This window comes from Vombatus ursinus, unplaced genomic scaffold, assembly GCF_900497805.2.
Source record: "Vombatus ursinus unplaced genomic scaffold, bare-nosed wombat genome assembly UNPS02015398.1, whole genome shotgun sequence".
NCBI classification, from domain to species: domain Eukaryota; kingdom Metazoa; phylum Chordata; class Mammalia; order Diprotodontia; family Vombatidae; genus Vombatus; species Vombatus ursinus.
The window spans coordinates 2871028-2882596 of NW_020955176.1; the positions used below are offsets into that span (position 1 = coordinate 2871028).

An 11569-nucleotide genomic window follows, 5' to 3' on the forward strand; every position below is an offset into this window, starting at 1 on the left:
AGTCAAGCAATGCTAAAAAAAATAAACCATGAAACAATCTTTAAAATTGTACCAAGAAAATGATACACATACTGATTAATATGATGAAATATTATCAGATTCACTTTCAAACTGGTTTGTGTTCATTTATCCTGGGAAGTCTTCTTTAAAATGCTAGGAGTTTTAACAGAAACAGAAAATTATCCACATGTGATTAGGCAAACAAAATTTTGCATTTTTATGAAATATGTCAGTTATTAAAACTTCAAGATAAAAACCAAGTATGTGAAACTGATATCTAGCTTAAAAACTCTATCAAATCCAACAAAAATTCTTGAATATTCCCTTCTATAAATGAATTGTATACATTTTCTATAACTACTAAAGATAGGTGATGAATATTGTATTTTCAAAGCACATATTAGCATTCTTTAAATACACAACAGAAATAGTACACAAACAGCTTGGTATCTCATGTTATTTTGCATATATACTTCATTTTAGCTTTGTAGAGTATTTGCAATCATTGTGAATCTTTGCCTCAGACTCTCTCTTTTTTGTTTCAGAAGGTTTTCTAAAGTACTGGCTTCTTTGAAGATTGCATCAAACTCTTCAATGTAAGAAGCATCCACTGCTGCTCTCTCACTATTAAGGAAAACAAACCTAAAATTAAAATGTTATAAAATCCAATCATAATCAATTTTGTTGGATGTTGTTTACTTTAATATGTTGTTTAGACATTTCTTTCAAGCCTCTTTCTGTGAAGGATAGTTCCATAAAAGTTAAATTACTTTAAATCTTATGATACTTCAATAAACATATATCCTAAATTTGGAACTGTAATATTAATATTTGTTTTACACATTCACATAAACAAAGAATTAGATAAACTATTTGATAGTTTATATGCTGTCCTATATTTCATACCAGGTTATCAAAGTACTCTTTAACTTTTCTGAATACATTTTTAAAGATTTAAAATTCAAAAAACTGTAAATGTCATCACAACTAAGAAGTATTTTTCTTAAAAGTATCTATATATAAGAAAACCAAACAAATTATATTTAGCACTAAACTAGGCCAAGATGGATCAAAATTCCAATTCCACCACTTATTAGCTATGTTACCTTGGGCAAGTCACTTAACCTCTGAACTGTGGTTCCCGAGGTGTAAAATATGGGGCCTGATCTAGATGTCCTCTGAGGTCCCTTGAAGTTCTAAAGCTCTATAATCTCATGAATCAAAGGTCTATCCAGTTGAGTAGAATTGCTGACAATGGTACTGAATGACGTATAGCTCAAAGGCCATTCAAATCTGGATTCACATGGATTACTAGTTTCAAATTAGTGGTATTTTAGATAACAGGATCTTATTTGGTTTAAGCCACCACCCACAGTCCCAGCTAATCTAAACTCAGTGTTCACTATAGTAGCAGCCTAGACTAGAATATGTGAGTTTTCAAAGAACACATGCATTTTAAAAATAATTTAATTGGCACTAAAACAATTAGTAAAGGAACAGAGAAAACAATGTCAGTGCACAGACTTAGGGGATTAGGGTGTCACACCCAAATAAACAATGGAAAAAAAACAATGTCCTCGATGTCATTCTCTGACATGGCTGTACCAAAGGCTGGAAAGATTCCCTCACACAGTAGCTGAATCTCAAAGCATCTGCAGCTCTCCACATTCCCAGGTGTAGTGAGGAAATTATCTTCTTACTCAGTACTCTTCAACTTTATGGAAGCTGGGAAAAAGGCTATACCCTTTTGTTCTCCTTCCTGAACCAGTTACCAACGACAAGTTCTTCTCACAAAGACTCAGTTGCTGTCCTAATGCAATCACCCTGAGCCCTAGATAAACCATGTGCCTCAGTGCTAAGCAGAAGGCATATTTTTGCCTTAGCACTTAGCATAGTGACACATATTAAATACTTAATAAATGCTTGTTTACTGACTACGCATACAAAGGTAAAAAGGAAACAATCCCTGTCTTCAAGGAACTTACATTCTAATAAATATAAATAAATGTATGACAATAAAAAAGCAAACCTTAGATAGGAAGACACTAGCTGATGAGAACAGGACAGGCTTCCTATAGAGGATGACACTTGAGCTGTGTTTTGATGCAAGCCAGGGACTCCAAAGGGCAAAGGAGAGGAAGGAGAGCATGCTATACATGGTGCACAGCCTGCTCAAAGTCATGAAGACAGAAGACAGGAGTATCATGTGTGAACAACAGAAAGGAGGCCATTATAGCATGACCGTAGAGTGTGTGGAGGGAAATAATAAGTAAGAAAAACTAAAGAGGTAGAAAGGTGTCAGATTATGAAAAGCTTTAAATACCAAAAAATGTGTGTATTTGAAGCCAAAAGTAATATGCCACTGAAGTTTACTGAATAGAGACACAAGATCTACAAGGTCTACAGGGTCTATAGATCTACAATTTAGGAAAATCACTTTGGCAATTATGAGGAAAATGGATTACAGAAGAAAGAGGTTTAAGGCAAGGAGTCCAACTAACGCTATTAAAATAGTCTAGGCAAGAGGTGATGAAAGACTGAACCAAGGTGGGGGCTGGGTAACTAGAGAGAAGGGGACATATGCAAGATATATTTGGCTATAGAAACAAGATTTGGCAACTTATTGGTATGTGGGATGAGACTGAGGAATCAAGGATGACACTAAGATTGTGAACCCGGGTTACTGGAAAGACAGTGGTGCCCTCAACAATAATTGGAAAGCTTAGAAGACTTATGGGTTGGGGGGAAAAGATGAGATCTGTTTTGGTCATGAGTTTAAAATGCCTATTGGACATCATAAAAATGTCAATAGGCAGCTGGCAATGCAAGATTAGAGGTCAGGAGAGTACCTAGTACTGGATACAGATCTAGGAGTCATCTGTGTAGAGATTATAACTTAATTCATGGGAGCTGATTAGGTCCACAAAAAAGAAGGTATATAAAGGAAAAGGGGGCCCAGGAAAAAGCACTGGGATACATCATCTAGGATGTGACATGGCACTGTAACCTGAAAAGGAAAATTAAGATAGGAGATTTACATCATGAAAACACAGACAGGAAAGATTATTCAGGAAGACAGAGGTGGTCACCAGTGCTAAATGCTACAGAAAGATAAGAAGGATAAGGATGAGGTTTGAGAAAGTGTCATGTGAAATTTAGTCCTTGCCCCTAAGATGTGTCTCTATCACTGCAGTAATGCTGGAAGGGTCCCCTATGGTGCCCATTCAGCAGGATCTTTGTGAGATCCACACCTCCTGATGCTAGAAACCCAAGAAGAAAATCATTCAATAAAAGTTCTTTTTGCTACTACACTGTGTTTTTCATCCTGTTGCTCCCACAAATCAAACTCATGCCCTCCATAGGGTATTCAAATCATTAAGAAAAAAAGGGTATTGGGGCAACTAGGTGGCGCAGTGGATAGAGCACCAGCCCTGGATTCAGGAGGACCTGAGTTCAAATCCGGCCTCAGACACATAGCACTTACTAGCTATGTGACCCTAGGCAAGTCACTTAACCCCATTGCCTAGCGAAAAAAAAAAAAGAAAAAGAAAAAAAGGGTATTGATGTCAATTCACTAGCTGAAAAGGATATGTCTCCCTCCAGCAGGCACTTTACATTGTCCACAATCCATCCATGTCCTAAAAACAATACAAATAGTTTCTGAACATCACTAAACTTCCCCACAAAGAAAGGCTGTGGTAGACTTAAAAATCTCCAAATCTTTATTTACAGAAATAAATCCCTAGTCAATGTACCAAAGTTCTTTGTGTTAACTTTCCAAAATAAAGCTTCAATTTAGCTATTAAATCAATATACATTCTAAGACAAAGGCTTTTGCAATCTATGAATTTAGGATATATTACATGTACTTGCCTTAAAATCTGTGCATATTTAGTCAACAGTAGATTAATCTCCTTGCTCATATCTGCTAATTAAAAAGGTAGAGTTTTGAAATTATATCTTTGTCCATTATAAAATAAACTGCTCTTTCATTCTATTTGTGAGAAACATACGTATTTGTACATTACCATTTAAAACTTTCTCCAGGACTTCGGCTTTATAAAATGATGGCACAGCACTTTCAGAAAAAGTAGAATCTGATTTTGCAAGAGAAGACAACTGTGGACCCACCAAAGTTTCATTCTATTAAAAGAAATAAAGAAAATGGGGATATAGTAAGATTCCTATGACTACCATCTATACACATAAAACAAGCTATAGGAAAAATAACTGAGGGTGACAATTTTTTTCTGGAATACAGTATTACTCTATTAGGTTCAGAGGATTAGAGCTGGAACAGACTTTAATCTAACCCCATTCTACTATCATGAAAATTGCCTAATTTACAACCAAGGAAAAGTTTAGATAACAGGAAGATTAAAGCTCTACATAATAATCTTTATTTTAGTTTTTGGTATCTGGTGATAATAGCTTTACAGTACTTCCCAAATAAACAAGCATTCCTGATAAGATCTATAGTTAGTATTGCAATACCAACTGTCATTTGTAAACACCACCGTACTTCAAGATACCTATTGTAATAGATATTCTATAATTCTTACAATGGCAAAAAGTTCCCCTACAATGTTTCCCAAAAATCACCTGGATACTAATATTACTATCAACATATTTTTGAATTATTATCCAGGTGAGTTAACATCCCACAGCTGAAATCCTAAAAGACTTCAGACACTGCCTCTGTCCTCAGTCTAGATCATAAATATCATTAGAATATCTTGTTTCCAGATGTTTGTTTACAGAAGAAATTGTTGAGTGCGTCAAACCCCAGAACACTACACAGCCCAAAAGATTAAATCCATAATCACTTAAAAGTGTTCAATCTAACAAACCACTAATGAAATGAAAGAAGCCTATAACTAGAAGTATGATGTGGCTGGCTGGGTAGTCCATTACGTGTGTCCATCAGTACATATCTAGGACAGAAATTGCAAACAGACTGTGAGATGAGCCCCCAATTGAATAAGAGTTAGAATGAAAGTTGGATTGCATTTGCTAAACTCAGTGGTACTTTCAGTGATGCTAAGTAGCTCCTTGACACATAAAGCCAAATTTTTCACCTATTTTCCCATAATGATGTACAACTGTACATAATATTATCAATATGGAATACCACAACAAAAACTATAGACAATACAAAGGTCAATGAAGAGGCATATTTCGGGTTTAAGTAGGCTGCATCAAATTACCAATAATGATTTGTGCACAAGAAATGGCATAAGGGATATCATAATAAATGTGAGTGGAAAAGGATGTGAGCAAGTAGCGCTGGTAAGTGTGAGGGGCATTAGACTGGGAACGTTGCATTGGTACCTATATTAAAACATCAAAGTGGTTTGTTCCTCTATGGATGACTTATAGATTTATGATTATAGATGACAGCATGGACAAAAATTGCACAGGATATGGCTGGGTTATAGGTTTGAGGAGTTCCCACATAGATGAGATCACTGTACTACTAAAGAACTGAACTATGGTTTAGGATCATGCTAGTGCTTAGAAAAGACCAAAATTTATGTAAGGAATTAGTGTTCTTGAGACCATAGATTTAGAGTTAAAAGGGACCTGAAAGGCCATAAGGTTTTACACTCTTATTTTACAAATGAGGAATCTATGGCTCAGAGATTTAATTAAGTGGCTTGCCCAGGGTAACACAGCTAGTGTCTGGAGCAGGATTTGAACTGAGGTCTTCTGCCTTCAACCCCAGCTCTCTAACCACCAAAAACATTCTGCCTGAGGTGCTTGGTTTGAGAATGTCAAGTCATCAAAATCTAGCTATCGATTTAAATTTCTTTATAGGAAGAAACCTAAGTAAATGGAATGGGAAAAAAATGATGCCCTAAAAAACATCTGAGAAGCACAGAACTCACCTCTGTCTCTCTTGGTCGCTTACAACTTTTACTTTCCGCAGATTTTACTAGTTGACTTGCCATAGTATCTCATACACAATTTCTGTAAAGTCAAAAGTAATGCCTAATTTAGGTGCAAATTATATCAAAGCTTAGGTCCTTGATATCTGAAGGTCCTTACTGAAAAACACCTGAAAATAGAAAGGTTTTCAAAAGTCAGCGATGTGTTAGTCTTAATTCATCTACTAAAATGGTGTTATATATTTTTTAAAAGCTACAGCAAAGGACTAGGCACTCTGTGTACCAAAATATTTTGTAAGGAATCTGTAATCACAATACTGATGTTTAAAAAATCTTTTTTGTCTTGTTTCAAAAATGCCTAATACAAATCTCTTATCTTCTGAGAATTACAGAATCTTAAAAATGAAAGGACTCTTAGGGATGAATTTTTACCCCAACCTCCTCAATTTTAGATGAAGAAACTAAAGTTAAATGATCTGGTCAAGGCCACAAAGCTAGTTACTTCAGTAATACAGCTAAAAAAATTTTTAAGCCTCCTTACCTCTTAATCTAATTCTATTTCCACAACTACCTTCAAAGAGCTTTAGTTTATTTTTTTTAAATAAAGACGAATTTTCTCCTGTAACTCTGAAGATTCTTCTGCATACAAAGGTGTTAATTTATTTCTTTTGGTAATTTATTTACAACACATCCACTCCCTCAATTTATGTATTTACCTATTGGGAGATCACAGGAGCTTAGCTTTAGAGCTAAGAAGAACCTTAGAGAACACAAAAAGAAAAAAAGGGACAGAACAACTAATCCATCTCCCTCATGCTACCATGAGGTACAGAGATTAAATGATTTGCCCGTCACAAAAGAAATAAGTAGGATAGGAAGAGCTAAGTTCTCTGACTTCAGATCCTATCAACTGTACCACACCACATCTCAGATCTGAGACACTCTAAAATCTGTCCAGTTTCTCTATTCTTATTCTCAAGCAGACTGAGCTAGGTTGTTTATTTATATCTAATATTCTTAAATATAAAAATAGGTAATATTCTTAATACATTCAGAATAGTACTCAATCATTATTTGTCCCTTTAGACATTATTTGGTTTCCTTGCTCTGGAAATCTAAGAAAAAAAAAATTAAGAAGCAGTTACTGCTGGGAGGCAGACTAAGATTCAGATGATATTTGCCTTCAGGATAATAGCGGTATTTGGTGTCAGGAAACATTATGTCACTGAGTCTAAGTCCAATAATGTTGGGGTTTATTTTTCTTTCTCTAGGCAACCTGTCTTCTCCCATTTCCCATATTTGCTCTCTCTTCCCCTTCCTGGGTAAGAAAAGTGGTGCAGTGCAAAGTTAACTCACGTCAAAAACAGGAAAAGGAACTATTTATAAGAAAATACCCACAGCTGCTATACTTACATTAACAAGAAAAGTTCCAAACTCACATGGCTGAATAAATTATGATACATTAACAGAACACTGTAGTATCAAAAAATAATAACTATGAAGCATACAAGGAAATATATAAAGCTATGGTGTCAGCTAGGTGGTTTAGTGGATAGGGTACTGTGCTTGGAGTCAGGAAGACCTCAGAAACTGCTTACCTTGTGTGACCTTGAGCAAGTCACAACTTCTGTTTACCACTGGAGAAGGAAATAGTAAATCACTCCAGTATTTTTGCCAAGAAAACCCCACCAACAGAGTTTAGGACTGAAACAACTGAACAACAAATGGTCTCAGAAGATCTGGGTGCAAATCCCACTGTTGACAATAAAAAACTGTATGAGCCTGGGCAAATCACTTATGAGGCTTTGGACTGAATGATCTATCAGGTCTTTTCCAAATCTAACTCTATGATCCTATACCCTACAGAGATGAAGTGAGATGAAAATACCTGAATTGGAACCACATATACTACACTTTCATTTTTTAAAAGAAGAAAAAATGTAGGAAAACATCCCAAAGTTGGTCGAACTTCAGACTGGTCTGAAAGAAAAACATACCCAAAGCAATTTTTTCAACATGGTTTGGGAATTCTTTGGTGTTTGGGGCAATTTTCCACCTTGTTTTACATGCTTAATTAATTGCTTGTTGATATTTATTAACCAAATAAAAATCTGTTTCTAAAAGAAAAGGGCACTTGGCTGAGCCTGAATAAACTGGTTTAAAGCTAAGTTCCTCTTTTCCAACTACTTAGCTGTGGGCCAGCTGTCACAGCACAGCAGCTCAATGGGTCTCAATTTCCTCATTTGTAAAATGAGGGCCCTGGTCTAACTCAGGGTGGGAAACCAGTGGCCCCAGGCCACACCTGGCCTTCTATTCTAGGTCCCTGGGTGGGGCCTTTTGACTGAGTCCAAGTTTTACAGAACAAATCCTATTATTACAGTCCAAAGGCCGCACTTGAGGACCGAGAGGGCCACATGTGGCCTCGAGGACGCAGGTTCACCACCCCTGGGGTAATCTCCAGCATTCAACGATCTTGCCAGTGTCTCACCTCCCCTCTTATGTCTCTGGCCTCTTCCCCTTTTCTTCTCCCTTCCCCCAATGTGTTCTTATATCTGCAGCATTGAACCCTTCACTATTCGGATTAATGGCAAACAATACATTTACCCAACGGCTTGATTCAAGGCCAGAAAACGCCTGTCCATTTCCCACCCAACACCACCACCCCTCCACCCCCCCCCCCCCGCCCCGGCTTGGACCCTTCTCCCACTTCCCCTCCACTCTAGCCCCTTGGGCCCCCTCCCCTCACTCGCCCCCACCCCACCCTGGTCAGGCCCTTCCCCAACTCTGTGACTGGGTTAACACCACGTTGAAAATTACCACAAACCTTCCGCTCCTCCTTTCCTGACTCCTCTCTCCCTCATCCCCAACCCCCTGGCCGGTGGCCTCATGCCCCAGCTCTGCAGTCCTCCCCAGACCAGGGTCCCAGACGCCACACTCTCACTCCCCTCACCTCAAGCCCACTTTACCCTCGGGCGCCAGACTCAGCAGGCCCTCTTCCTCCCCTCAGCTCCGGCCCTGCCACGTGCTCTGACACCTGACAGGGCGGGGCCTAGCTACGTCACCGCAGGGGAGTACCCGGGAGGGGGCAAGCGTGCTCAGAGCGTGCTAACGGTCACAGAGCCCCAGCGCCCTGCAGAGCGCAGATGTGCGCACGTGACTGAAAAGCCATCACTACCTGCGCCCCCTTAGTCTATTTTTCCAACCCCACCGAGGGTGTCACCCATTGTGAACTCCAATGAACTTGTCATGTATTTTTTGTAGTCGTTTCAGTCCTACTCTTTGTGACCCCATTTGGGGTTTTCTTGGCAGAGATACTGGAGTGGTTTGCAATTTTCTTCTCCAGTTCATTTTACAGATGAGGAAACTGAGGCAAACCAGGTGAAGTGACTTGCCCAGGGTCACAGTTTGGAAATGCCTGAGGTCACATTTGAACTCAGGTCTTCCTGACTCCAGGTCCAGTACTCTGTCCACTTCAACACCAAACTGCCTACCTGACAACTTGTTGTTTTGTCCTTTGTTTGGAAGAGAACCAATGACATCATGGCCGACATCTTGACTTGCACCTGAATTAGATTTCAGTTGCACAAAGTCATTGGGCTCATTCTCACTTCCAGAGTCATCAAAGTCCAGTGGCAAGACAAAACATTGCATGACGCTGTAGAGCTCTTAGAGCTTGGTTAGACATAGAAGACACTGAGATCTTCCAGATCATTCACTGCATCCTGAGCCATCATCAGTCATCTTGACTCTGTCCTGCCTCTGACTTTGCCAACTCTGGAAGAGAGTGAGGCCAATGACTTCATGCATGAACTCTGCCTCACTTAAATCCAATTTATGCACACATCAAAAGATATTACCCATACCATTTTACCATTTTTACTTATTTCAAAGTCCTGTGGTGACAGGCAAGTGATGAAGCAGCCAGTGAGGATATACTGGGAGCTGTAGTCACAACCCTGCATACAGGCGGCCCAGACCATAAGGATGTCTTGTCACGTGAAGCAGCAATGGGATTCAGAAGTCCCCTAGGTGTATAAGCAGCCTTTTGAGGACCACACTGCTCACCTCCTGGTATCAGGAAGGGGCTAGAAAAGGTGCCCTAAAAACTGTCTGCTTGACCAACCCTTACCTGTTTACCAAGGCAGGCAGGAATTCCACCCTGCAGTAGAAACACAAAGTGTACAAAAATTTCTGCAGATGATTCCACTCATCATCATCACAAGGAATGTGCGCACACTTTGGACAACACAAAATCCAGTGGACCTGAAAGACGAACAGCTCTTGTTGAGAGAGAACTCAGTAGGTATTTATCCAAATAGCAGCCCTGAATGGAACAAGGCTGGCAAATGAAGGCCAGCTTACTGAAGTCAGAGCTGAACACACATGATGTGTGAAGTGGGGTGAAGGGGGAATGCTGTGAAGCTGATGTAGGTTTCGTAATCAAAACTAATCCAGTCAACAAGCTTATATGCCTACCAAAAGGAGTGAACAACAGGCTCATGACAATGTGATTGCCACTTGAAGGAAAATGCCCACAACACCATTGTCAGTGCCTATGCTCCCACCATGACAAACCCTGATAAAGCCAAAGAAAAATTTTATAAAGACCTGGAGATCCTTATCATCAATGTGCCAAAAGAGGACAGGCTTATAATTCTGGGTGACTTTAATGTTAGAGTAAACATAGACTACCAGACATGAAAGGGAGTCCTTGGGAAGAATGGAGTCAGCAACAGCAATGGTCACTTTCTACTAAAAACTTGTACATCTCATGATCTTCTCATCACTAACACTATCTTTTATTTACCTAAATGCAATAAAACTTCATGGATACACCCTCACAGCAAACATTGGCATTTAATAGACTATGTGATTGTAAGAAGATACAGACAGGATGTGAGAGTGAAGAAGACAATGTATGGCGCAAAGTGCTGGACTGATCATTGACTTATTGTCTCCAAGCTAAGTATTCACATTCAACAAAAGTGGCAGCTCCAAAGCAATATGACTACCAGTAGACTTAATGTCAACAGATTAGAACACTTCTCTAAGCAGGAACAGTTCATTGCTGACTTGGAGGGAAAGTTGAACCAACACACAATTGGCAACAGTGGAGCAGAAAAAGAGTAGGCAGTTTTCAGATATTTGGCGTACAGCACTATATTTGCTCATCTGGGTCAGAACACTCAAAAATATCAAGACTGGTTTGATGAAAATGATGCGGAAATTCAGAACCTATAAATGAAAAACAAGAACTCCACAGGGTTTACCAGTAGGATAGTTCATCCATCTCTAAGAAAGCAGCATTTAACTCCATCAAAAGTAGAGTAAAATCAAAGCTTAGAGAGATGCAGGATTCAAGAATGTTCAGTAACAAGGCAGATGAAATTCAATTTTATGCTGATAGTAATAATCCGAAGTGCTTTCATGATACCCTGAAGGTTATTTATGATCCAAATACCTTTGGTGCATCTCAGCTACTCAGTGCTGATGGAGCCACATTGATTAGTGGTAAGGACATGATCTTGGAGAGATGGACTGAACACTAGTGTTCTCAACAGACCATCATCGGTCAATGCTGGAGCCATTGACCATTCACTTCAGGTTGAAGCCAATCCCCCTCTAGACAAATTTCCAACTGAAGAAGAGGTTTTGAATGCCATTAAGCTCCTTTCCTGTGG

General features: G+C 39.0%; 1 protein-coding gene across 1 annotated transcript; it reads right to left on the reverse strand.

The window, feature by feature from the left end:
* Nucleotides 1-479: 479 nt before the first annotated feature.
* TEX12 (testis expressed 12) lies at nt 480-8884 on the reverse strand. The gene is made up of 5 exons (XM_027847295.1): nt 8839-8884; nt 5889-5970; nt 4029-4143; nt 3874-3925; nt 480-624 (listed from the first exon to the last, which is right to left on the reverse strand). The coding sequence occupies exons 2-5, from the start codon at nt 5949-5951 to the stop codon at nt 480-482; spliced, it is 375 nt and encodes a 124-aa protein (XP_027703096.1). The 5' UTR covers nt 5952-5970; nt 8839-8884.
* Between the last annotated feature and the right edge of the window lie 2685 nt (nt 8885-11569).